At 32.6% G+C, this 27,792-nt stretch overlaps 5 protein-coding genes across 6 annotated transcripts; 3 read left to right on the forward strand and 2 right to left on the reverse strand.

Moving 5' to 3' along the window:
• Positions 1–3,225: 3,225 nt before the first annotated feature.
• LOC129896700 (uncharacterized) lies at positions 3,226–6,901 on the forward strand. 2 transcript variants are annotated; one of them, XM_055972647.1, is made up of 3 exons: positions 3,226–4,932; positions 5,136–5,326; positions 6,659–6,901. In XM_055972647.1, the coding sequence occupies exon 1, from the start codon at positions 3,488–3,490 to the stop codon at positions 4,445–4,447; it is 960 nt and encodes a 319-aa protein (XP_055828622.1). In that variant the 5' UTR covers positions 3,226–3,487; the 3' UTR covers positions 4,448–4,932; positions 5,136–5,326; positions 6,659–6,901. The 2 variants fall into 2 exon arrangements, with proteins under 2 accessions (XP_055828622.1, XP_055828623.1); XM_055972648.1 differs by having other exon boundaries at positions 3,226–4,918.
• LOC129896699 (uncharacterized) lies at positions 6,010–11,597 on the reverse strand. The gene is made up of 9 exons (XM_055972646.1): positions 11,034–11,597; positions 8,879–9,576; positions 8,566–8,777; positions 7,854–7,934; positions 7,652–7,738; positions 7,438–7,570; positions 7,275–7,346; positions 6,994–7,122; positions 6,010–6,489 (listed from the first exon to the last, which is right to left on the reverse strand). The coding sequence occupies exons 1-9, from the start codon at positions 11,453–11,455 to the stop codon at positions 6,371–6,373; spliced, it is 1,953 nt and encodes a 650-aa protein (XP_055828621.1). The 5' UTR covers positions 11,456–11,597; the 3' UTR covers positions 6,010–6,370.
• A 3,688-nt stretch (positions 11,598–15,285) lies between these two features.
• On the forward strand, positions 15,286–16,852 carry LOC129895462 (high-affinity nitrate transporter 3.1-like). Its single transcript, XM_055971185.1, has 2 exons — positions 15,286–15,517; positions 16,129–16,852. The coding sequence occupies exons 1-2, from the start codon at positions 15,385–15,387 to the stop codon at positions 16,605–16,607; spliced, it is 612 nt and encodes a 203-aa protein (XP_055827160.1). The 5' UTR covers positions 15,286–15,384; the 3' UTR covers positions 16,608–16,852.
• A 5,015-nt stretch (positions 16,853–21,867) lies between these two features.
• Positions 21,868–23,848, forward strand: LOC129896482 (high-affinity nitrate transporter-activating protein 2.1-like). The gene is made up of 2 exons (XM_055972403.1): positions 21,868–22,054; positions 23,060–23,848. The coding sequence occupies exons 1-2, from the start codon at positions 21,919–21,921 to the stop codon at positions 23,260–23,262; spliced, it is 339 nt and encodes a 112-aa protein (XP_055828378.1). The 5' UTR covers positions 21,868–21,918; the 3' UTR covers positions 23,263–23,848.
• Positions 23,849–23,907: 59 nt separating this feature from the next.
• On the reverse strand, positions 23,908–27,774 carry LOC129896481 (manganese-dependent ADP-ribose/CDP-alcohol diphosphatase). Its single transcript, XM_055972402.1, has 2 exons — positions 27,578–27,774; positions 23,908–25,081 (listed from the first exon to the last, which is right to left on the reverse strand). The coding sequence occupies exon 2, from the start codon at positions 24,951–24,953 to the stop codon at positions 23,994–23,996; it is 960 nt and encodes a 319-aa protein (XP_055828377.1). The 5' UTR covers positions 24,954–25,081; positions 27,578–27,774; the 3' UTR covers positions 23,908–23,993.
• Positions 27,775–27,792: the final 18 nt, after the last annotated feature.

The raw sequence follows: 27,792 nt of genomic DNA on the forward strand, positions 1-27,792 counted from the left end.
CCAGTTTGGTTGTGCAAGCTGATCAAATGATCTTATTGGGCTATATATGGACACTACACTAAACATAAATGGGCCAAACATCATCCCTTCTCACTGAAATATTGGCCCAATGTTAATCAAATCTTGGTATTGGGTATTGCCGTATTGGTCTTACATGGCCTCACGGATCTTGTTGGTTGGTTGGACTTGATCTTACTAGGTCTAACTTTCAGATTTCAAGTTTTTTGCACGGACTAGGGTGTGGTCTTTAATCTTTACCTCTATTGTTCATTGAATAAAATCTATAGGAGAAAGTATTCTTAATTATGACCTTGGAGAATGTTTGTCTTGGTATAAGTTATGTAGTATTTGATTTGAGGGCAAGATTTTTGGAGAACTTTTGTCTTAGGGCATGACTATGCCACTGAACTTAAGCGGCATGACTTTTTTCAAGGAACTTATATCTTTGGGGTATAATTTGGGTCACTAAATTTATGTCTTTAACATAAGCTATGCCTTGAACTTAATTTCTTTCACCTTCAGCCATAACTTGTGCTATTGCATTTATGTCCTTGGGCATAACTTGTGCCATTGAACTTATGTTTGGAGCATATTTTGGGGCATCACTTTAACTGAACTTATGTCTTGAGATTGCCAGAGGCATTTTCGGCTATTTTTTTGTTACTTAAAATTCGGAAAGGGGTAAAACTTAATATCAATAATTTTGAGAGGCAAAAATTAAAAATCACCCAAATAGGAGCATTTGTAAGAATGACCCTTCAGATATTGCTTCATATTTGATTTTAAGGTGTTGTCTTGAAAGGCTTTGTTGGCTGTAAAACGATCTCTTTGTTTGGCTAATGTCGTCTATCACTTTTTTTGCTGCTGTTGTTAACATGGAACCCGTAGTCGTTATCCACACATGATCAGTAATCTGCACTATTTAAGTCTTGCGCAATAAGATCAAACATGCTTGAGACCTCCCGTTTAGGAGATCACCTGCCCAACCATTTCAATCACTGATGCTGTTGCAGCTAATGTCGTGTATCACTAGTTTGGTTAGAGTTGTTATTAACCGTTTCTGACATTTTTATTGTTGTTGAATGTCTTCAGTTACTTCCTTTTTTACACAACGTTTTTTTCCTCGTCTACATGTGGTCTGTTACCTAGACTGATGTTTTTCATGTTAATCTTAGCACTCTGCTACTGTTTTTCCTTTCTTGTCTTTCTTGTTGTTATTTAGAGGAAAAGAAAAGGAAAACTATTTTGGACAACTTTTTCTTCCTGAAATGACGGATAGAAAAGACCGTAAGGGAGCAATATCTTAGGCTAACCAACCAAAGATTCACTATTAAATGCAGGAGATATCTCCTCCTTTTTGTTTTTTTATATATAAAAGGCAACCATGACAGTTCAAATTTATTAGAACAATAAACACTTTTTATGGGGAAATATATAATGATTAGATGATGTTTCCCCTAGCATTAATCTTTTCATTCATTTTAATTAATCGAAGTATACACTGCCACTGTATTAGTTGTACTATTTTTTTTCTACTACTATTATAAATAATAAATATTGGAACTTGTACTAAATTAAACTCCCTTCAAATCTTTAAATACATGAATCATGATTCTTTTTCACTAGAGATCCAACACATGATGATGATGATGAGTCTATTTGTAATCTTGCTCCCATTTTGCTTTTGTCTAGAGGCCAAGGAACAAAAGAAGATTGAGTTGGACCAGATCTGAAAACACTTTCACCTAATTACACTGACTCATTCTGCTTTGTTTCAGTCTCCCTAGCTAGATTCCTCTCATATTCCTCTTTTATCTTCAAATAAACTTCTTCAAGTCTGAATGATTCAAATAATAATACCTTAAAAATAATAGGGAAAGGATAAAAAATGTTTTTAAATTATTTGAAATGGATAAAAATGTCATCGTTTATAATTTGATTCAAAAATAATTTTGTCATAAATATTTTGGTCCAAAAATGTCTATATTGTTATTTAATGGATCAAAAATATCTTTATTGTTACAAAATATGTCAAAAAGACCTTTTTCCGAATAAATATTATTTTTTAAAAAAAAATCTTGTTTTTTATAAAAATATTACTTTTAAGGAATCTATTCTTGTTTTCTTTCTTTTTAAACCACTTTAAGTAATAAAAATGTAGAAAATTATTTTATTCTTAGTAATCTCATTTTATCAATTAAAAAAGAATAATTTCATGTACTCTAAGTTTTAACGGATAATATATATATATATATATATATATATATATAAATATAAGATCATAATAAATCTATCATTAATTTTTATTCAAATAACAATAAAAAATAATTATAATAAAATAAGAAATATTTTTTATTTTTTATTTTTTTCTAATTGAAGCAGAATAAGTATTTGCTAATAAAAAAATATTATTAGGGGGAAAATGTGTTCAAAAAGAAAATAAATAATATATTTATTTGAAAAAGAGCATTTTTGACCCATTAAATAATAATAAGGACATTTTTGGACCAAAGTATTGATGACAAAGGTATTTTTGGACTAAATTATAAACGGATGACATTTTTGTTTATTTCAAATAATTTAAGGATATTTTTAACTTTTTTCCCAAAATAATAATTTAGGACAAGTGAATATATAAGAATTCTACCAAACAAGAGAGAAGGGATAGAAATCTTAAAATATAATTTCTTTACCTTGAATATTTACTCTATTTACGTGTCATCCACTCATAGAGGTGTTTATAGTGTTTGAGAATAATTACTATTAAGAATAAAATATAAAAAAATTATTAAGTTGTCTTGAACTTTTAAAATGAGAAATAATTATATATATTCGGTAACTTTTTTTAATAATCATGACAAATAAGCTCAAATGTCAATTATACATCTCAAAGGAAGTGTAAAAGAATGTACTGAAGAAGCATTCATTGGGAACTCCATTTTTTGCTTTTGACTGGTCATTGTGTGCATAAAGATCTACTAACTTAAGATCTGGTGAAGAAGACTTCTCTGCTTTTTCACCAATGCATAGAAATGAGTATTTTTAACTGTGACATAATCAAGTCTACCATGGGTTCAAAAAAAGTTGTCTTTTTGAAAAGCATTTTAAAACGAAATGGGGTATAACCAAGAAAGCTAATACAGTATTAATAAATAATAAACCAAATAGAAAAATGAAAGAAAAAAAAGAAAGACAGGAAAGATAAACATTAGATAATTGAATATAAAAGGGGTTTCTCTTTCAGTCACTCTTATTCATCTTGCCATCTGTTTGCCAGTTCAGATACCTATTTTTTTATTATTGTATTTCATCAATGCTGCCAAGATCACCTCTGGTGCCATCTGTTACTCCCAAACATTTAATATCTAGGATTCTTTCCCTACGTTAATACTCATTTCAAAATAATTTATCCTCCTAAAAACTATACTACTTTCTTATCCTTGTTTGATAGGCTCTGTGAGATAGCCAATCAAGATTCATCAGCTAAATGATGCAAGATTCAATTCCTGCTTGTTTCTCAGCAGGGGAAAAGTTATCAGATGATCATGCTGCAGTAACCAGGTCAGGGCAAAGCATTTTTATGTCGGTTTATCGGACGAAAATTGCTGATCAATGCAGGTTAATCACAGTTACTTGGTGCAAGAACTTGTTGCTCCATGGTTTATCAGTGTCAGTAGATGGATCAAGTGGAGATGGGCAGTATACTTGCAAAGTGGAGCTAAAGCCCTGGTACTTCTGGAGGAAACAAGGTTCAAAGCATTTTCTTGTGGACAGTAAGCCAGTTGACATATTCTGGGATCTTAAGGCTGCTAAATTTAATGGTGAGACAGAGCCAAGTTCAGAGTACTATGTAGCAGTGGTTTGTGATGAGGAAGTTATTCTGCTTCTTGGTGATTTGAAGAAAGATGCTTATAGAAAGACGGGCTGCAGGCCAGCACTTATTGAACCAATTCTTGTATCAAGAAAAGAACACATTTTTGGCAAGAAGAAGTTTTCAACAAGAGTTAAATTCCATGACAAGGGCAGAATGCATGAGATCTCTATTGAGTGCAAGAACAGGATTAACAGTAGTCGAATTTCTATCGATGGGGTTGATCCAGAAATGGAGATAAGGATAGATGGGAAATTGTTCATTCATGTGAAGCATTTACAGTGGAAATTCAGAGGGAACGAATCGATTCATCTCAACAAAGTGAGGATAGAAGTTTATTGGGATGTTCATGACTGGATTTTCAATCCTGGTTTAAGGCATGCTTTGTTTATTTTCAAGCCAGTTCTGTTATCTACATCCCCTTCATCAGTATCCGAATTATCATCACCGCCATTCTCTTCATCGACATCGACTCCATTGTCATCCCAAACAGGGAGCTCTGGTTCAATAGAGGGGTTAAATTCAAACAACTCTTCAGATTTTTGCCTGTTTCTTTATGCTTGGAAAGTAGAATGAGAAAGTTACATAAAGTGGCTATTGGTTTATTGTATCTATCATCATTAAAAGCAGCAGCTAAAATAAACATAATGGTTGAAAGAGAAAAACTGAGACTCATGTCATGGCCTAATTAGGAAGGAGATTGGGTTGACAGATGAGAGAAGGAAAAGAGCAAGGCACATGGGAACAATTGGGGCCCAAATTAGCATATTGTGGCTGCAAGGTAGTTACAGCTGTTTGTGAAAAAGAAATGGGCATAATTGGACAAAGACACATTGGATAACATAACATGCCCAATTATTTTCCCAATCTAGAGGCATCTCCATGTTTGTTTTCTCCCACAGTTTTCTTCTCTTTCTCAACTCTGGTTTTTCATAAGTGAGCAATTATTTTTGTGATACTTTTGTCTTCTAAATTCTATATATATACAGAAAAATATTGAATACATTTTGCTTCACTGTATTTCTGCATTTGGTGTAACTAACTGAGGTAAAATGAACTATGTGAGTTCCTATTTCAAGAAAAATTACAAATGACTTTGTGTACTTTCAACAACGAAGACGACAAGTCCATAGAAAAATCCTTAATCTATACAGAAATAAACCAACATCTTAACAATATAATATTGCAAAGAATTTTCTCTTCCTTTACAAAATTTATTGTGCAATGATTTGATGATCATTAATTTATCATATTTTCTTAAAAGGGTGTGGACAGAAGTGGAGTTCAAAATGAGGAACCTCTGAAGATAAGACAAAACAAATGATAAGGGATGGGAGATTTAATACTCTGGAATTCTACCAGAAATTTATTGGCTCAGGCAATAAAACAAGTGAAAAGATGTGCTGGAGACTTTACATCATAGCTTTGTACAGTCTGGCCATAGTCCTACTTAAGGTAAGCCTATTGATAAGTTTGGTTGATAACAGAAAATTTGGTCAAGAAAATTTAATCAAAAACTTGCATAGTAGTATTATTTATGGCTGAACAGAGAAGTTGAGTTTGGAAGTTGGAATTAAGGAAACTGGCTGTTTTTCAAGGAATACAATATTCTTGAACATCAAGCATTTTCATGGGAAGAAATCAGGTTACATAAAGATCTAGTTCTTACGTGGGAGACAAAATAACAATAACTGAAAAAATTCCATGTTCAAAATGGATTGTGACTTGACTACTTCATAAATCAGAGCAAAATTCTTCCGTGGGAGACAAATTACAATAACTGAAAAAATTCCATGTTCAAAATGGATTGTGACTTGACTACTTCATAAATCAGAGCAAAATATGTTCTTTTAACCAGCAATAACTATCAATCTCAGCAATTTTCTGCAATAATGTCAAGTGAAAAATAAAGCTAGACAAATGCCTAGGATGTTTATTCAGGAATTACTGAGACTGAGCATAAGGTAGAGCAGTTCATGAAGTAATCACACTAGTTATGCAGGAATTATAACTCGGGAATTATTATGGGATGCATAAGTATGTGCTGAAAGATTATATACAGATTGTGATAGAAGAAGAATCTAGAATTAACATCACTAGCTAGTATACTTGTAATTCGAAAAAAAGAAGTCAGTATGCATATACAAGTTTTAGGTGTTCTTATTCTTATTTCATATTATATCTTGTATAAAATCACATATAGATTAACTCTACCATAGGTATTACAAGGTCGACACAAGTTTAACATAAGAAAAAAATCAACTAAATCCATCCAGATGTAAAAAAAAAAAAACATTGTAGCATGTGGAAACAGCCTGGTCCAGACACAAAAAAATTAATTAAATAAGACCAACAACCAAAAAAGCTCTCCAAACATTTTGAAAATTCCCTATAATGTTGTGGGTGAACAAAATTCACTTTCCATCGGCTTGACAGTTCTCAGACTATATTTGAGCATTGGATGATTGAAATTACTCATATTTTAGCAGATTTAATAACTCACTTCCCAAAACCAAACCACTTTGCCAAGAAGAAGGTCTTGTTCTTGCCACGTGAAGCATCGGCTGGTTTTGCTGGTGATGCTAGAGGAGCATGTATAGGTGATACCGCCGGTTTACCTAGAAGGAAACAAATATGATTAGGCCAATTGATCCTTGAAATGTTGACAATGTATTATTCTTTGCTCTAGCATTCATATTCTATCAGGTGTTCCAAGAGAGGAAAGGAACAATGAAAAAATAACACTAATTTTTTATCTCTTATGTTTTCGTTATCTTTCTATTGCAGGGAGATCAGTAGGTAAAATGTCATATCCTATCAGTACAACTTATAAGCACATGGATAAGTCTCCATACCAACAAATTGGAAATAACTTATTTGATTTTGTGGGAGCAATAATGTGTTACCTTATAAGGTATTGTTAACTAATATTGGTAAGAAACTAGGCAGACGTCTTTTAATTTTTTGCAGAGAATGTACACATATCATAGAAACTTTCCAGGTTATTTTAAGACATATTAATCCTACATGAAAATGATGAGAAGTTTATTGACCAAAGCTAGAAGATGATGATCTTTGTGCATGACAATTAATTCAACTAAAATTAACATGAAGTGAAGTACCTTTGTTTGGTGACACTCTATTTGTCTTCCCATTCTTCACATCTTTAGATATCTTATCTGAACTTGACATATTTTCTTGAGGAATGGAATTCCTCTCCAAGACCTGATGTGCTCTATATTTATGGCTACCTGCAATCATCAGAGGTAATTCAATCGCAGGGTATGCAACACAAAAGTAAGTGTTAGACAAAATCATTTAAGTGAAAATAAAGCTAAAATGTTCAACAGTATTTTGGTCCCAAGTAGGCAATAGAATCACCAATATTTGTCAGTGAACTTACTCTCAATGGGTGAATTTCCATAACTCTGCTTCATAGCTTCAACGAAACTATCATTCTTCGGATCTTGCATCACTGCAAGGAAAACAAAATCATAAACTTCTATCTCAGAAAATGGTGTGAATATGTGATGATAATTCTACAATAGCTGCTATGAAAAACATACATTGATCAAAAAAAGCATTTCTGTAATTAGGGGTGGAGCCAACTGAAAGCAGCTGAACTGCTTCTACATCTCTTGTCATCGACACCTTAGAAGATGCACTCAAGTTGTGTGTGTCTAGAAGTATGCCTGCGAGCTGAGAAGTAGAGTGTAGAGATCAAAAAGTGCTTCTCATCTGCTTATATTGTTAATTTGAAGAATGGAGCTTATTTAGTACCAGAAGCTTTTTCAATATAGGCTTCTGAAGTAGTTCATAAGCATCCTCGCAATAATTGTCCGTAAGAACAGTACACCCTGATACTGCCTACATGTATGACAAATGACAGGAAAAAATGTTAGAAAGCTTCACCAAATTATGCTAGGCTCTTTCTTTCCCTGATTTTAACTTATATCTACTGTGGAGAGCACACTATATGTACCTCTCCATTAGTTTTGAGTATGTCTTCTCCAACTACAAGCATGCTTAGCTGCTTAGCCAACAGTAGTGTTTCCAAATCAACCTGTTCAAAACCAAAAGAAGAAGAAAAATCAGCATTAGCTCATCAAAGGAAACAATCCCAAATGGCTTACAAGTGGTATAACTTGCAAGATCTGTTCTGACATTCAAGGGAGATTACATATTATATGCATTACTAAATGATGCACAATTAGATCTTTGATTGCAGTCTAAATGAGGAGGAACATACTAATCTAGAAATCAATGTACAAACATGATATATACAACTCGCTAAAGCATGTCGAATTGTGTCTCCTAAAGGTACATAGAAAATCTGAGATTAACGTAAAAGTTTAACTAAGTTTTCTATGGTCCTGTTCACAGTTCACAAGTACAATACATCAATGTTAAAGCACATAAAAACTTGAAAATTTGAGTTTTTGAATTTTGTTTTTGGAATTCGAAGTCGTGTTTGGAGATGCATTTTACTTTTTAAAAATTTTGAAATTCCGTGAGTGGAAGTCCCAAAAATTCAAATCCCGATCTGAACCAGTTCATGGGAACTTGAATATATCTGAAGATAATAAATCTGATCAAATTTCAAGGTAAAACAGATTTTCTGATCCAAAATCCATGGCCAAGCGCTAGCTTAACCTTATATGAAGAGTCTCAAGATCTTGCTACTAGTAGAATACCTCATCGGAAAAGAGCAGAGATTTGGCATCAAGACCAACAATGTGAAAAAGCCGTGCTGCTTGCCGCTGCTTCAACATTTTCCTTCTTGTCATATTCATCACAGGAACCACCACCTGAATTGTATTCGCATCTCCTCCCTCTTGCTCATTCGCCCTCGTCCTATTTTCCAACAACCAAGCATAGCAAATTGCTGACACCATTGAACTTGTACCTACAATATTTAAACTCACTCAGTAAAATAATGGAAACATTAAGCAAACCACACACAATTTATCGATCTAAAATTGGATAAAATATCAGCGGAAACTCAACTGTTGGAAGGTCCAGAGAGCACAATTTTGGCTTTCCCTTTTATCTGACCACTAAATATGTTGTTGATTTTGTCTCTCTGCTCCTTCAAGAACCGATTCAATTCCTGACTCTTCAAATCCTCCTCCTTCACTTCATCTCCGTCCACATTGTTCTTTCGCAAAACCTTCTCGAAAGAACACGTGGACGCGGAAGTGGTCCTCCTATGAGCCGACTCTACTAAATTCCTCGGAGTCGGATCGTCGGGAATCGAGCATGTCGTGGATGAAATCGATCTCCGGTGAGAAGATTCGACGAGACTCTTGGGTGGAGAAAGTGGCTTGCCGTCTAAAAAGTGTTGTGGAACATTGTCCGTTGAGGCTATGGCGGGAATTTTGAAAGTTCGTTTTGGAGAGCTGATAGAGTGTGGCTGAGATGCATTAGAGTTAGTATGGAACCGCGTCCGGCGACTGATTGATTGGCGGGGTGGGAGGGTGAGTGCGGGTTGCTCATTGTTGGGCTTGGGAGAAGTGGGCTCGGATGTGGCTGCGGTGGGCCCATCATTTGGAGGTTTAAAGATATTGGAGAACCAATCTTGAACGTTTGATGCAGGGGATGTGCCGGCTGACGGAGGATCAATTATCAACGGCTCTGATTTATTGCGGTTGTGTTGTGCTGTTTTTGAGAGGATTTCTTCACTGAACCCCACCACTGATCTATGCCTGTTTTTCCAGCAAAGGAAATCTATGGTAAAAGTTTTGAGTTAATGATAAAAAATATATCTAACAATCATTTTTTTCTCGCAAGCTTCACATCTTAACTATTAGTTGTTCAATTTTGTTACTTGAACTATCATCATCTATACGTATTAAATCACACATCTAAATTGATTAGGCATGACAATAGTTCAGATAGAAAAAAGAAACAACTGATAGTTGGATGTGAAACACACAAAAAGGTGACAGTAGTTTAGATGTGTTTAGAGTGCCAAATAGGCATAATTACCCTAAAACAATATTCTCTCCGTTTTAATTCGTTTTGACTATTTTTTGACTTGATACAAAATTTTAGCAAATAAAGGAAACTTTTGAATCTTGTAGTCTTAAATTAAAGATATGTCAAATGTATGGTTTAGATATGTCACGTGGAAAATTGAAATTAAAAAGAATTACTTAAAATAAAAATAGTTCAAATAAATTGAAACAGAAAGTAATACATCACAAACCTAACTCGAAAAACTTGTTCAAGTTTGCTGTTTTACACCAAACCACCAATAAGATGAAATGTCTCTTTTCTACACTTTTTTTTATCATTTAATCATATGATTAGTTAATATGTTATATTCACCTCATTTTATAACTAATGAATGCAGGTTGGTGTAAATACCAAGTTTGGACAAGTGTTTTTTTCATCTTAAGTGATTTTCAGAGCTCTAATTAATAACATTTTCATCAGTACATTATAGAGCCCACATCACTGCTAAAATAAAAGAAATAGAAGTAAAATACTTCATAAACTTGGGCTAATTGGGACAGATCACGATAACTCTTAATGATCTCTTTCAAGCTTACAGTCTGCAGCTTTGAGTTTCTAAACAGTTACACTTATAATACTTAGCAGGCATAAATAGAAGAAATTAAATGTCTTAAAGATTGGATATTAACGAAAGTATAATATTAAGTTATATCTTTTTTCTTTACTTTGGTACAAACTTGTCAAGTTTGTTGGTTATTCTTGTTGTTTTGAGTACCAAATTGTATATTTTGTATCATAATTGTACCATTCAATTGCACTCAGAGCAAATATCAGTATACCACTAAAAAAAAAAGGGCAGCCCGGTACACTAAGGCTCCCGCTATGCGCAGGGTCCGGAGAAGGGCCTGACCACAAGGGTCTATTGTACGCAGCCTTACCTTGCATTTCTGCCAGAGGCTGTTTCCAAGGCTTGAACCCGTCAGTATACCACTATGTAAAAAAATTATCTTTAACGTCAATTAATTTAACGGCATTAGATTAATTGATGCTAAATATGTCTTTTTAGCGGTAATTACATTTTAGCTTTTTTGTAAATGCCTCTAAAGCATATAACACTCTTTGTTAATATGTATTTTTATTGCCGCTAAAAGTTATTTTTGTCGTAGTGTTATACCAAAAAAAGAATAGATGAGTTCTTAATTACCTTCTAGCAGACCTAGAGAGGGGATCTCTGCCTTCAGTAGGAGAATCTGCAATTCTAGCATGAGATGTTGCAAACCTAGGGGAAGTCACTAGCCGCCTTGGGGGTGACTCACTTCCACGACCAGGAGATGAAGCTACCATTTGCTTAGCTTCCTGCAGCCACTCCTGAGTTAGCCTACTGCTAACACTCCTTGTGCTCGAGTCAAAATCATCATCATCATCATCTATCGAATTTGTGTTAATTCCCTTCAGATTATACGTTTTTTTATCAGGACTTGGTGTCCCGAAAAACATGTCATTCATAAAATCAGTTAAATCAGGGACAGGACTAGCAGGCTTTCTGTTCTCTGCAATTATCCTCTGTAAACTCTTTGAGGATCCTCTGCTTTCGTTTGAAAGATTCCTGTTGAATCTCTTCTCCATCGCGCGATTCTACAAGTGAAAGAAAAATCTAGAATACAAATGGGAATTCTTATCTGAAGATAGAGACAACGTTGTAGAAACATTGCTAAAATAAGTGAATGAATAGGAAATGTTGTAACATTTGGCCGGCACAAAGATTGTCTTTTTCTTTGTGTAGTCTTTGTGAAAATCCGCCTCCTTGGGGGTTTTGCCGCGTCAAATAGGCGAATTCTTAGAAGCTGCAAAAATGATTTAATTCCCTCCTGTCCAATTATCTAAGCTAGTTCCAATTACTTATGGCTGGGAGGTCTTAATTAACAGTAATTAATACAACATAAATGCTTGCCAAAATATTTTACTACTCACTCCGTTCCTTTTTAATTGTCAAAGAAAACAATTATTGGTATAGTAAGTTTACCATTTTATCCTTATTAACTGATAGAGCTTTAAACATATTTACTCACTATATTTTTTAAAGACATTAACTCAATATTAATAATTAAGGATATAATAGGAAAAAAAAAATTATCCTTTCTTAATTTATCAAAATTAACAAGTAAAAAAGAAAATCAAATTAGGAAATATTTAACAAATAAATAAGAACAGGGGAGTATATTTTACATCATCAACGAGGAGCCATTGCATGCCAATATGCCTGCTTGGGTTCCATGATCACGGAGAACAAGACGATTGAGGTTTAGATAACCAACCATGAATTAAAAAATGTGACTATACAAGAACTTTTTTAAGTATTTAGGTAAATTAAAGTTGTCAGTAGAGAAAACAAAAAATGCATTAAGTTAAATATAATTCTGAGGTAGATTGCTTAAAGATAGACTATGTGACAAGAGAGAGTTGTTCGGATGATAAACATCCTCACTTCAAATTCTAAGATTGTGGACTCGAATTTCAAGGGAGCAAAAAGGGTAGAAACTTCTAGAGAGGAATTTAAAAAAACGCATATAGGCTATTCAAATTGGTAAATCATACAATGGGTGAAATATAAATGCTAATGATTAAAGCTTAAAAGGGGTAGACTGGTGCACAAAGCACTTCGCATTAAATGGGGTTTGGGGAAGGGCTGCCCCCTAGTAGTGTGATGTAGACAGTCTACTCTAATATAAGCATTATTGATTATTTTCATAGCTTGAACTTGTGACCTATAAATTATACTGAGATAACTCTATGGGTTTTCCAAATTTCATGATAAGCCAAACATATGTGCACTCAATATAGTATATTGCTGGATCTACTTTCGCAGAATTAGTAGAAGTATAGTAGTATGTATATAATCAGAATTTGGTTGAAGCAATACGATAACAAACTTTGGACTTAATTAGGCAAGACGATAAAGTAGTACACTACAATTATATCTTGATATGGGCCTCTCAAGCAACATTTTGCTTGAGCTGATTATGGGCTAATCCTGGGAAACCAGAATCAGAAAAAAGCCCAATCCGATCGGCATTTTTTTGTAAAAATTTCATGGGTATTCTATTTGGACATCGTTGTTTGATTTGTACGTACTTTAAAATAAAAAATTGTGCCTATGCACTTCAGAACAATTTAGATACGCAGTGTTTGAAGATATGTTTGACAAAGCCCAACTAGAGACGAAAAATGCTTAAACTTCAGGCAAAATTAGTGGAATTCAGTCACATTTAATTATAATTGAAGTTTAAATAAAAATATTCGGACTTCAGTCATTTATGTTTGAAATTTCGTATAATACGAAATTTCAGACAACGCATGTATATCTTTGTTTCAAAGTGAATAGAGTTATAGATTGCTATGCATTACAAATATAACTTAAATGGTACAGGAGACTATAGCTTATGCATAGTATATCATCTTTCTATATCTCTTGCTTTTTTCTTCCCACTTATGTTAGATAACCTACTCAAGGGCTGTTGTAATACTTAGCCGTCAATCTAGATTTCTTAATTTTCTTTTAAGCGGAATTAAAAGAACAAAATCAAATTAAACCTTATACAAGGAATTGCATTTAGGAATTTGTATATTTAATAAGCGTAAGAATATAATTAAATGGAAGTCAACGAGAAAGAGATAAGCTTCCGTACGTGTAATGATAGAAGCTGTGATCCGTACGTACATACATGAACCTGCTCCCCCTTATTTTTGTCATCATATGCATATTATATTCCTTCAAATATAGTAAAATGGTGTTTTTATTTTCATATCGTTGAAAATAAGAAAATAAACTTGAGTATCTTAATTATTTTTCACTGATCGGCTAACACAAGCAAAGTTGAGTATCTTGATAACTCACATATGTTATACCAAATTTCTTCACTAGATAGCTTATCATTTGGAGTAGAGCACTAAATCCTGCCTTTGAAATACAATCTTATATCCCTTCGAAATGAAGGATCTATGGGTAAAAGATACTGATAACAATCAAAGAATGAAGCTTTTAATTTCTCCCATCTCTTTAGTAAATTAAAATGCATTTGGGAAGTCCGGAAGACCATTCTGCTCATTACGACTTTTTTTCATTAAAAAAATATAATTGAAAAAGATGGTTAAGAATTTAGATTAACGGCGTATTTGAGTACTCAAGATATTACTATTTGATGTGAATGATTCAAATTGGTTAAATTTTTCTCAATCATTTTGATCGGAACTCATATGCACTTTCTCCTAGATAATTATGACATGAATACTAAACTTTATATATGTTTCATCCGGATAATAATTACATTACATTAGTTTAGGAAGTCAATATTGAAATTCCATATTAATGCAGTTCATAACTTCATATTTGAAAAGAAAATTTACTTTGATAATCGATTTTAAGATCCTAATTACAATTATTACAAATGTTCGTACTTAATTACATAACAGAGTAATATTTTATTTATTGATAATAATAATAAATAATAATAATAATAAATCAAAAAAAAGAGGACCTTTAATTTTAACCACTTAAATAAATATAATTTGATCGGTCAAGAATAATGTACAAAAAGTTATACACAACTTGAACTACTTTTAAGTTTTAAGTTATGCCAATTATAAATTTCCTTCATACCAGCCGTACTTAGTGCTGAGGAGAGCCTGACTTTCTAGACTAGTTTGTATATAAAATATATCAGTAATATATATCAAGATTAATATCTATCGAAGGGTAATAAACACCTGTTTTAAACCTCTTAAGCCGATCAAATAAGACTAAGATAAAAATATGAGTAGTCTAATATTAAATGATGAGGCCAACTAGTAGATCCCTTAAATAATGTAATTAAACTAAACGATGCTCTATACATACGATTAGCGATTTCTCATATGTAAACCTACCCCACCTTCTGCATCAGCTCATATATCAACCATCCACTTAATTACTTGATTTTCTTGTTTTGGGGTCTTTCCAAATCATTAGGGGACAAACCTCTTAACCCAAATTATTATTATTACGCTTAAATATTCATATGGAATGTGTCGAAAGATCGTAGTGGATATTATTTAGAACAAACTAGAAATTCCAAAATTATTTATATTCATCTAAACCAAGGTCAACTTCTAATTAAGCTCTTGTCCAAACAAGTAGTTCCCAAAATTACAAATTTATTAGTCTGTAAACCATCACAAACTTAACCTTTGGACATGGCTTAGGGCCAGTTCACATATCTAATAGCTATTTTATTATATAAAACTTATTAAGTATCAGAAAATGACGTCACTGTTTTATTGTAATTGTTTGCACCCCTTGTGGAGATTAGAGAGCTAGCTGCCAGTTGGGCTTATGTTTGACTTGTTCATTTTTTAACCTTTCTTTAAAAAATGGCCTCATTTTGTGGCAAATATCAAGAAATCTATATAAAGCCCATCATCGATCAGTAGCAGTAGGAATATTACCTTCCAATTTTCTTTCTTCTAATCACTATACCAAAGAAGTTTAAAGAGGCGGTGAGCAGATTATAATAGGCAAAATGGCAATTAATACTCGTGCTATTTTGGTGGCTACAATTGTCATATGTTCATTGCTAGCTGCTTGTGATGGTGAAATATTGTTGTCTAATCTCAAGAAAACTCTTCAAGTGTCTGTTGATCACAGAAAAGGAGGTATGTGCTGTGTTACCCATCCTTTTTTTATTTTTAAGATTTGATAATTTTTTACTTATGTAGTTGCATCTCTCTCATACTAACTATTCGCCTAGAACTACAATACATGGCTTTAATTTAATTTGTTGCAAATAGAGTATTGTTGTTCGATGATAAGAGGAGGTTGTTAAGGTGGTAAATATCGTAGGTTTGAGTCACCACGGGAGCAAAAAGATGGGGCTCTTAGGGAGGGGTTTTAAAAAAAAAGAAAAAAATACTATATGAGTGATTGACTTTAAAAATGAAGATAGACATTAATTAACCACGATTAAGTGATACATGTCATATACTTATTAATTTGGTATAAATACCGAGTTCGATTTTACCATTGAAGTCTTGTATCTTTATGGATATATTCGTTTTTGAAAGAAGGAAACTATCAAGTGAAATTGCTAGTGATCGATCTGTAAACTTTGACGTTATTCCATTAGTTGTCTTGTAATTATCGTTTTTCTCTTCATTTTCTTTCCTCGTGTAATTAATTAAGCCTATTAAATTATCGATCACTATTATTTAATAAAAAGTTACATGTAATTATCTTTTAAATAATGTGATTGTATTAATATTTTCAGTACTGATGGCCGGGGAAGACACGCTCACAATTGATTGGTTCTTGAACAAAACACTCAAGGCAGGAAGAGACTCAAACTACAAGTCAGTAAAACTGCAACTCTGTTTCTCACCCATTAGCCAAAAAGATCGTGCGTGGAGGAAAACAGAGGACCACCTTAAAAAGGACAAGACTTGTCAATTCAAAATTGTGACCATGCCATACAAATCCTCAAACAACAATTACAATTGGACAATTGAGAGGGATATCCCAACAGGTACTTACTTTGTTAGGGCATATGTTTTGAATGCTAATGGTGAAGAAATTGACTATGGACAAAACACTGATGACAAGAAGGTAGACAACCTTTTCGAGGTTCAATCAATTAGCGGACGACATGCCACTTTAGATATTTGTTCTGTTGTGTTCTCTGTTTTTTCTGTTGTGGCCCTCTTTGCATTTTTCTACATGGAAAAGAGAAATGCAAAGGCAAGTAAGTGATGAGGACGATGATGATGAATGGATGGATCTACATGTGTATGTGTGATGATGTGGAACGAAATTAAATAAGCTCCTTTATTTACAATGTATGGTAGACTATTTTTATAAGATAATGTATTAATTAAGTTTAATACTTGAGTTTGATGACTCATCATGTGTCGTGCGTGACATTGTTAACTACCTTCTTGTTTTAATTTATACTGTGTACTTTTATTTGATGATGCAAGTTTGTTTATCAGTTTTTACATTGTTTAAATTACGTCATTGTTTAATTGATACTGTAATGTAATGATCAAAGTTTGTTTATCACTTTTTGACTTTTTGGCCAAGTTGCATTATAATGAAGTCCGTTGATTTTCTGATTGTTTGACTATTTATTTTATATTTCAAACTTTTTATAATCTTTTCAACTTTACTAGTCGAAAGGACACATGAAGAAAGTCGTCGGAAGATCATGGGTTAGTACAATAAATTAGAAGGGGCTATAAATACACTCTAATATGAATATATATCTCTACAGCTTCAAAAGAATCAACCAAGAAGTTGCCTGCAGCTTATAATTAAGTAGTAAGCTTTTATAAGCAGTTTATAATTAGCAAGTAAGTTCTTATAAGCAGGTCTTATCAACAGTTTGCAATCTACTTTGATATTTTATAAATAAAAAGTTAATTCAATTCCTTTATATATTAGTTCGAAATTGAATAATATATTAGTCTTTTTTCTACTTGTTTCTGATATATTTCCTTTATAATTTTTATTTCATAATACATTATCAACACAAGATTGTAATCTTGAGCAAATAATTTGTGAAGGTAAGAATTTTATTTTCTAAATTAATGACAATTTATTAAACGAAAAAGGGTCAAAATTAAGGGCGAATTGGTACCAAAATATAATAAGAGGGTATATCTGCATCTATATTTTATATCTTATTAATATAGCTACATTAATAAGAGACGTGAGTAAATTTTTTAAAATTTTGCAGCATTTTTTGTCTTATCATTTTGTAAGAAAAAAACCATTCAAATTAGTACTTAGAAATTTCATGTATTAATATTTAAAATTATGCAATACATTCTGTATTGTCATATCTGAAAAAAACAACTTAAATTAGTACTTGGAAATTTTATTTATTCCTAAAAAGATCAGATATTTAAAATGGGAATGAGTTATTCAATTTTGAGCTTTTCAAGTGTTCTTTCGTTAAAATTAAAGGCGAATTTGTACCAAAGTATAATGATAGGGTATATTTGAATTGAAAGTATAACAAGAGGGGTATATTTAGTCCAAAAGTATAACGAAAGATATATTTAAATTATTTCCAATAGTATAGGATATATTTAACGCTTTTTCCATTTATTAAATTTGAATTTATTATTATGAATATATCATAAAGAAACTTCTTAATTCTCTTACCTCCTGGGTACTCTTTGGACCTTGACGTTTTATGTTAAACATGGATCATGATAATCTTTCATTTGGAGACGTGACTGCAACTTGTTCATGATAATCTTTCCAAATCCAATTTTGTTAATAAATTCGGACGCCCTCTCCTTAATCTCAAATTATAATTATTAATGAATAATTATTATTAACTAATAATCGGGGCATAAAAGAAGTTGATAATACACTTTCAAATCTCTATAACGGTCATTCGTTATAACAACATTTTATTATAATTGATTTTCTCTTGAATTAATTTTTTGTGTTATATTTTATTTCTCTATAATATCATTCTACCTATAACAAAAAAATGACATTAATTATAGCATTACACTCTTTATAAAATTACCCCTTTGTGACAATCATACCCACATATTGTGTGATAATATTTTGCAAAAAATATATAATATATAAAATATTATGATAATTATTATTAATGTCAAGTACATAATATATAGTAAATTTTAATTACAAATATCTAAAAGGAAAAAAATATATTTAAGTAGTGTTCATCAGTTATAGTTATAACTTTACAAGAAAAAGCTATTGATGTTTGACAACAACAATAATCTATCTATCTCATAAGTGGGTCTAAGGAGGGTAGGATGTACGCAGACCTTACCATTACCTCATGAGATAGATAGGATGTTTCCAAAAGACCCTCTGCTCAAAAGTATTAGTCCCAAACAAGAGAGGAATATCAATACATATATATATCATAATGACAAAAATGAAAAGCGATGCAAACTGTATAAGACAATAACAATAGCAAAATAATGTGATAATCGTGAGGCAATAACAACATAACTATATTGGCACATCTAGACCTACGGCCAATCCTAAACCGTCATAAGGCAAGACATCATTCTAACCCTACTAGCCTTCTATTCCTACTAACCTTCTACCCTAATCTGCGACCTCCACTCCTTTCTATCTAAGGTCATATACTCGGTGATATGGAGTAGCATCATATCCTGTCTAATCACCTCTTCCCAATACTTTTTATGTCTACCCATCGGCATGATCCCCAAATCCAACCGTTCACACCTCCTAACTGGTGCATCTACATCCCTCCTCTACACATGTCTAAACCATCTCAGTTTCTCTTCTCTCATCTTGTCTGCCACAGAGGTCACTCTCACTTTCTCCCGAATAATCTCATTTCTAGTCTCATCACTCCTAGTGTGTCCATATATCTATCTCAACATTCTCATCTCCGCAACATGCATCTTCTGAACATGCGAATTTTTGACTGGCTAGCACTCCACTCCATATAATAACGCTGGTCTAACCACCATTATGTAGAACTTACCTTTAAGTTTAGGTGGTATATTCTTATCACACAGAATTTCAGAGGTAAGCCTTCATTTCATCCATGCTTCCCCAATACGATGCGTGACATCATCGTCGATGTCCCCACTACTCTGGATGATGGATTCAAGATATTTAAAGTGTTCTATCTTGGGGATAAGTTGAGTGGCAAGCCTTAGATATTTAAAGTGTTCTATCTTGAGGATAAGTTGAGTGGCAAGCCTTAGATATTTAAAGTGTTCTATCTTGGGGATAAGTTGAGTGGCAAACCTTACTTCGATGCCCTCTCTTTCATTGCAATACTGAATTTGCACTCCAAGTATTCTGTTTTGGTCCTACTCAATTTGAACCTTTTGAACTCCAAATTTTATCTCCAAATCTCCAACCTACCATTAACTCTGTTCTGAGTCTCATCAATCAATACTATGTCATCCGCAAATAACATACAACATGGAACCTCCTCTTAAATAGACCATGTCAGCTCACCCATCACCAAAGCAAAAAGAAATTGACTCAGCACAAATCCCTAATGTAGTCTCATTTCAATATGAAAATGTTCTGAGTCACCTCCCACCATTTTAATCCGAGTCTTGGCTCCAGCATACATGTCATTTATCGCCCTACGGGACACCTTTATCCTCCAGACACCTCCAAAGAACATTTCTCGAAACTTTGTCATAAGCTTTTTCAAGATCAATAAACATCATATGAAAGTCCTTTGACAGATATTTTTAATTATTTTATAGGCAAATGTTCCTTAGTTCTTCTGTAGGTACAATACAAGTAGTTATGAATTTATTAGCAATGTATTAATCTTTTCAAATTTTATTAATTAAATATAAAAAATCAATTGAAGTTTTAAATTTAACAAGTATTTTAGTTTTGTTTATAACATAAAAAGTACAAAAAATAGTTTTGCATGCTCTTATTTATAATATATAAATAAAATTTAACATTATATATCATTATACATAAATAACATTATTTTATTGTAACTATAATAAAATTTTCACATAAATGTTGTCATTATATAAAAAACAATTAATTGTACACAAAGTCAAAGTCGAATATTCTTTTAATCTTCATGATAGTGAAAGATTCCAACCCCTTCCAAAATTTCGAGGAATAAATATCTCTATATATATATATATATAATGGACTCATGAGGCGCCCAAATTGAGTTTGGGATTTAATTAACAAAGCAGTCAGTACGAAAGGTCAACGAATTCGGCTAAAGACGTACTCCTTAGTTTCTTTCTTAAATTTTAATTTGACATACTTATTAAAAAAATATATATTATAAATTTATTATTTTATTTTAATTAATTAATAAAACTTTAAATATATTTATTAATTATATTTTTTAAATATACTAATTTAATATTAATAAAATAAGAATATAATTAAAAAAATTATCTTTTTTTTAATTTATCAAAATTAATAAATAAATAAATCAAATTAAAAAATATTTGATTAGTAAACAAAAATAGAGGAAATAATAGTCGAAGTTTGGCACTTTTAAAAAAACCATACAAGTATACAAATTAATTAAATAATGATAATAATAATGATTATCGAAATTTCGTTGAATCTTCCATCAATAATCAATATACTCATAGAGATTCCAACTTTTCCAAAATTTCTCTTTTTTAGTGAAGAGTTGAGGTCCCCCACTTGTGGTCTTAATTTAATCAATAATAGCAAACAATATTTTTTAATTATTAGACATCACTAATTTATCATAATTAGACCACGAATTTAATCCCTAGTTCACCCATATTTACCGCTACTCGACAATATATTTATTTATTTTGAAATATTTTTTTTAAAATAAAAAGTGTTTTTCAAAACTAGAGCAACAATTTGACGCAGGAAAAGTAAAAACCAAGGATGAATTTTTGTGAAATTTACATAAATATACTACATTAAGAAAATATTTATTATTTATAGCAATAATAATTTTTTTTTCATTGAACACTTATAATACAATTTTAATACATATTAGCGAGGATAATTTATAAAACTCATAAAATACAAGTTTTATTCATTGATAATATATTTATTACATTCTTTAATACACTTATAATATATTCTGTCAATTTCTTACCAAGCAAATATAATATATTGTAAAACACTTATAATACATTTATATTACATGCATAATTCACTTTTAATACATAATAGATATATCATAATATTGTTATACATTGCTATAAATAATAATAAATAAAAAATATCGCTAAAGTCATTTATTATTTATTAAAAAGTGTTTTTTTAGTAATTTTTTCTTAATTTTTTATTGACTAAAGTACGTTAGATACTTTAATGGGCCAAGCATTGGGTGGTGTATAATTTATTTATTTATTTTTGGGTGGTGTACTGAACGGCTAGATAAATGTCAAATTCATTTTTGTTTTGTCGTCTCCATATGAAGCAAAGTCTAACCTATACGTCACTTATAAAATAGTGGGTTCACATACTGCATATTTTATTTTATTTTATATTTCCATCTCCATTCAATCTCTCCTTTCCTCATACTTTGGAAGTTCAAAAACTCATGGCAACTTTTTCTGGAATTTTTGTTGCCTCAGCAATTGTTTTTTCTTGCTTTGGAATAATCACTACTTGTGGTGCTCTTTTCTCCTCCCTCCACCAAACTCTCCTACTCAGTTCTTCACCCTCACAAGGACAAGGTATGCCTTTTTCTAGACTAGCCATCTCATATTAGATGGACATCTTAGTAAAAATATTTGTTCTATTATTTGATCACTTACTAAATCAAAATAGAATTAGTTAATTTTTTTCATTTTATCCCTACAATTAATATGATTTTTTGAATATAAACAATTTTCAATACTAACTATTTATTTACTCGATGTATATTGCATTAATATGAACAAAGGTAAAATAATAAAGGTAATCAATCTATTAATGAATTTTTAATCACCCTGTAAGATAAAATATGTACATCTAACTAATAATAGATTAATTCCTTTGAAAGTTGACTCGCTAATAAAAAAATGTGGTTTGGTTATTGTTTATCGACCCATGGTTAATGAATTTAATAATTTTATACTCCACTTGTAGCAAACTTTTTCCATTCTTATTTGAGTATATTCCTTTAGTTTGAACGGCTAAATTAATGGGTGTTACCACGGCCGGAGTTAGTGGGAGTTACGTTCAATTCGTCGGAAAGTTTTACTATAGGATAAAATAACCTCTTTTTTTGTTATATATAAACTATTGAATACTCTTGTCGTTAATTGCTTATATAAGCAAAAGTAAAGTTGTAACGTAATGGTTCAAAGTTGTTGTATGTCACAAGTTTTAATTTCCATCCCTATAACATTTTAGTTTTAATTTCCATCTCTATAACATTTTAGTATCTCTTTTAGGGTGTGTTCAAGTAGGAAGGAAAATATTTTCTTGAATTTTTTAGGAAAATAAGTAGGTTACTTACTTTTTTTTGTGTTCGGTATCTAAATAGAAAATATAATACTAAAATATTTATATAATACTATAATTTAGATAAATACTATGGAAGGTAGGAGTGGAGGGTGGTTGGAATGGGCGCTATAACTTATAATTTTTTTATTTATTCTTAAGAAACTTGTTTTTCTTGGAGAAATATTTTCTTCTATACCAACAATCCCGCAAAGTCCGCAATTGGGTGCTAATATTGAATTTGTATTATGCAGTGCTGCAAGCTGGAGGAGGACAAGTGACAATAACATGGTCATTGAACAAGAGCTACCCAACAGGGACAGATTCAAATTACAAGACAGTGAAGGTGAAATTATGTTATGCCCCACTGAGCCAATTGGACAGAGGATGGAGAAAGTCCAACGACAATCTTAAAAAGGACAAAACTTGTCAAATTAACGTTGTCACCATGCTATAAAAACCTTCAGACACCAATTTCACTTGGACTATAGACAAGGATGTTCCTACTGCTACCTATTTCATTAGGGCTTATGTTTATGACTCTGCTGGTGAAGTTGTTGCCTATGGCCAAACAACAGATGCTCACAAGAAAACCAACTTGTTCAAAATCACGGCAATCACTGGCCGCCACGTCACCATAGACGTATGTGCCGCCTGTTTCTCCGTTTTCTCCGTCATCTCCCTAGTCGGATTCTACTTCGTTGAGAAGACAAAGGAGGCCAAAATTTCTAGCCGAAAATGATCCTTCTTAATTCATATTTTAGAGTTAGGTAGAAGTAGTATGATATTCTAGCGTGTTATATTTGTTATTTGTATTAAATGAGTATACAGGTATATATAGTTACTGCTTTTATTAATTGGGGCAGGTAAATGTGACTGACGATGAGCATTTTAAAAAAAGTAAGCATTGGTGTTATTGGGATAGCTATGAAAACGAAAGGCTTAGGCAAAGACATTATATTGTCAATTTCAAAAGTAAAATGAGTTCACTAGTAAAAATTTAAAGGTTGAATCTGTCAAATTATATTCCCAAATCCGATAAGTCTCTAATTCTAGATTTATGCCAAAAACTGGAAGAAAAATGGAGGTAGAACGAGATGTGTATCAGTTGACATCCTTTTTCGTAACGGCAAAATGTGGATAAACTTTACAAACTGTAGATTTTTTTGTTGCAACTTGCAAGATGGTCTAGTGACGAAAAACCATCTCAGTGCTCTTCATTCTATCAGTACCAAAAAGTAATAATCTATCATCAAAAGCATCAATGTGTCCGAAAGAATCAGTACCAGGAGGGCACTCAAGAGCGGCTTCAAGGACCCGATGATGTACCCCATGGGAGTCAACTGATTGTCCACCTTTATGGTCATGTCCGCCCATACAGACCTTCACACAGCCATAGCGATGTATCACATCCATCACTTCATCATAGTTCCACAACAACGCTGCAAAAGATGAGGCTCCAGGATCCAAAGGCAGATGACAACACACTATTACATTTTGATTCAACTTGGTAGATTCCTGAAGGACATGATCCAGCCATTCCAGTTGTTCTTTCCCAACACCTCCATTGAACTTGAGAAACCTTCTCTCCAGTCCCACAAGTCCACTTGGACTGTTTTTGTCTGAATTTGGGTTTTTCTCCTGAAGAACTTTCAAGGCCTTCAAAGTATTTGGGTGATCTTCCGGCCAACCAATGGCACTGATATCATAAGCATCTAGGATTACAAATCTGTACTCTGGAATTGGAGAAAAATCAAAATAGGCATGACCATCATGGCCAGGGATTCTCAACAATGGAAGCAGGTCCTTTCGAGGAAGATTGTAAAGGCAGTGATTTCCAATCATGTGATAGACAGGGCCGTTGAATTTATCAAATTCATCAACAATTTTCTTGACAGCAATCATTGACTGGTCTTTGGGACAATACCCATCAACAATGTCCCCAAAATTAAGAACAAACTTAGGCTTTTCTTGATTCCATTTCTGAACTGCCCTTCGCAACACACTAACACTGTGCCGGTAATACCTAGGAACGCCAAGGAATGAGAGGCCATTGTCGATATCAGCATACTGGACATCTGATATAACCCCAAAGGAGAGAAGTGGCTGCTTCCCCTGTGGACATAAAAGACCATTTGCATATCCCATTGCCTACCACCCTATTAATTTGCAAGGTTAAGTCGTCAATTGAGTAGTTGGAATAATACCACGCTCTAAAAGAGATGTAATTAAAACTGTGGTTGATCTGAATAACTATCAGAGGAGTGAAGATACATCTGCATAGTTTAAAACAACAAAGATATCAAATACATTTTAATACAATAAAACTATGAGGTAGTATAATAACACATTTCTATTGTAAGGCCTAAGTTGATTCAGAATACTAAGACAAAACAAACATGCATAAGAAATAAACAAATACAAACAAATACTAAGGGGGAGCACTACTTTTCTAGGTAGAAACTTCCATTCCTCTATACATATTAGGTTCAGAAAGATAGAAACTAGCATCCCTGATATGAGGCTGTCTTCCTGCGCTATTATGAAGAAGCCTGTCCTGTATCTGAAACCCTTCCACTGCTCTCAGTGGACAGGGTTCTAGAAATCTTTACCGAGCTTGTCATTTTGCACTCAGGGCTTGGTCTTACATGATGAGTTCCTCAGAACTTCCAAATCCTGATGGTCATCTATGTTTTACCAAATCAGCTACTTTATGGCAGTCAAATCAGCCATTCGAAGACCATCTCAATCCTCAAAGCAAATCAAAAATTATGGAATGAACATTACAGTCAGAAGAATTATGAATTTTATTATATGCTTGTGTCTTTAATGTATGTCCTTTCTTTCCCGATTAATTAATATATTTATTCTTTTTATTTTTAAGCACAAAATATGCAACCTTTAAGAGGACTTAATTCGTGCAGCCAATAGTGTTAGTCAACAAATAGTCCATGAGTTCATCATGGTTGCTAAAATCCCCCATCAATCACAAAGAATAGAAAGCAATACTTGATTTTCATCTTAAGTTCATAAAAGTAACACTCAGTTCATAGCTATAGGACAGAAACAAAATTCAAGAACCTACTAAGTCCAGAAGGTTAATAAGCCCAGTTATGAAGGGCATGAATTTCCTCAAAGCTAGTTTCCATGATGTTAAAAGGCATTTAGCAAAAACTGTCATGGTTCAATGATCCTTTCTCCATCTTGAAATGCAAGCTTCATTTCACATTTATGGAGAAGTTCGGAAAGGGGCTAGGATTCACTGACTCAGACAGGCACAACCAATACGAATATGTGCTTCCTAGTCTTTTCCAAATTAATGACTACTACTCCATCTACTGTACATGCATCTTAGGAGCCCAACAATGGCTTTATGCATATTTGGTGCAGGACAGGAAAAGGTTCTCAAGGAAAAGAACACAGGCTTTAATAGATTGAAAGAACAAAAGAAATAAGGTAAAATTTGGACAGCCCTCAAAGGTGCTTGTCTACCCAAGATAATCTCTGTAAAAGGAGAACCTAGTTTGCATTGTCCAGTAGCAGATATGTGGTATATGTTTCTTTCAATTTTGGGACTAAGTTGAGAACAACCCCAACACAGGGAGGCAGTGGAAGGCTGGAGCAGATGGAAGTTGACAGAGCCAATTAGGAAAGTTAGGAAGATGATCCCAGCAAGCACTTTTTGGTGTCTTTGGCAAGAAAGGGATCGCAGATGTTTTGATGGCATTTCAACAACTAACCACGCTCTAAAAGCTAAATGCCTTGTGTATCTCTTAAGTGAGCTCACTTACTCTAGCTTAGCCCTTTCTTCTTTTGATTTTTTGGTAAGCTTCTTGGACAGGTTCTATGTTGTATTGTAACGGAGCTAACATCTGTCACTTATGTAACTTTGCATCTTCTTGATGCTTGCATTGAAGCAACTTAATTCATCAAAAAAAAAAAGAAGTCAAAAAGTGTTATCAGCGTTTTAAGAAAAGCTGTGTCTAGTAGACAGACACTCCAACAGTTACACGTGATATTATCTGTTGTGCAATATCAAGTAGCAGCAGGAAGGATATGGGAAAATAATTAGCCATTGAGGTTGTTTAAACTTAAAAGTTAAGATTTTTGGAGCTGGCTTTTTGGATCTTTAGAAGAGCCAACAGAACCTATGCCCATTCACATTACTTCATCAAAAAGAAGAAAAAAAAACAATTATGACCTATCACAATTTCAGGAATTTCAATTACTTCTGCTAAGATTATCAGTACTATATCTGTTCTCAATCAATTAGTCAAATATCAACTAGCTACAATTTTTAGTTCCATAAAATGTTAGAATCCTTCTCAACAGAAAAACAGTTAGAAGAACGTAATAAATTTTACATCAACAACATAAAATAGTATAGCTACAGCAAAACTATAAAAACTTAAAGCAAAAAGAAGAAGAAATTTATAATCACATACGTATATGATAAATAGTTTTTTGATTCCATCCACAATTTTAAATATGGAATTTAGCACTGTCAAATTCAAATAAGGGAATAAAAATTAAGAGGGCGAGAGGATAGAAGAAAACAGAAGCCTTATAAATCTTCAATGTCGACTCAGAGAAACAAAAAAAATTGATTTGATTATTCACAAAAGTGCAAACATGGGTTCGGTAAAGTTTGAATCTTTCAATACACAAAACTGAGAAGGCATTATAATTTTTGTTTTTTTAGCAAGAACCATAAAGATAGGCAGAGAAAACAAGGAGAAATAGGCAATTTGGAAAGACAAATATTAACGTACCCAAATTGTATCTTGTCGATTAAGTCTTGTGCACAAAGGAGGGCTTTGAAAGGAAAAGAGCAATGGAGAATTTGACGACGTCGGTGGGTCGGAGGGACAAGCCCCCCACGATTATGAGGAAAGCTGGTATATAGCTCTTCACCAGGTTTGATTGGTCAAATTTGATTACAATTGTAACCCCAAATCTGCAAAGGAAAATAAAAGAAGAAGAAGAA

Source organism: Solanum dulcamara, chromosome 7 (assembly GCF_947179165.1).
Source record: "Solanum dulcamara chromosome 7, daSolDulc1.2, whole genome shotgun sequence".
In the NCBI taxonomy this organism is placed as follows: domain Eukaryota; kingdom Viridiplantae; phylum Streptophyta; class Magnoliopsida; order Solanales; family Solanaceae; genus Solanum; species Solanum dulcamara.

Bases quoted from the DNA above. Each gene is read 5' to 3' on its own strand.
- LOC129896482 (XM_055972403.1), top strand. From the start codon at position 21,919: ATGGCAACTTTTTCTGGAATTTTTGTTGCCTCAGCAATTGTTTTTTCT. The intron at 22,055-23,059 runs GTATGCCTTTTT...TGTATTATGCAG, and splicing joins TTCACCCTCACAAGGACAAG to TGCTGCAAGCTGGAGGAGGA.
- LOC129895462 (XM_055971185.1), top strand. From the start codon at position 15,385: ATGGCAATTAATACTCGTGCTATTTTGGTGGCTACAATTGTCATATGT. The intron at 15,518-16,128 runs GTATGTGCTGTG...TAATATTTTCAG, and splicing joins TGTTGATCACAGAAAAGGAG to TACTGATGGCCGGGGAAGAC.
- LOC129896699 (XM_055972646.1), bottom strand. From the start codon at position 11,455: ATGGAGAAGAGATTCAACAGGAATCTTTCAAACGAAAGCAGAGGATCC. The intron at 8,778-8,878 runs GTTGAGTTTCCG...TAAATATTGTAG, and splicing joins GCTCTCTGGACCTTCCAACA to GTACAAGTTCAATGGTGTCA. The intron at 6,490-6,993 runs GTACTTCACTTC...GTTTCCTTCTAG, and splicing joins TAGAGTGTCACCAAACAAAG to GTAAACCGGCGGTATCACCT.
- LOC129896481 (XM_055972402.1), bottom strand. From the start codon at position 24,953: ATGGGATATGCAAATGGTCTTTTATGTCCACAGGGGAAGCAGCCACTT.
- LOC129896700 (XM_055972647.1), top strand. From the start codon at position 3,488: ATGATGCAAGATTCAATTCCTGCTTGTTTCTCAGCAGGGGAAAAGTTA.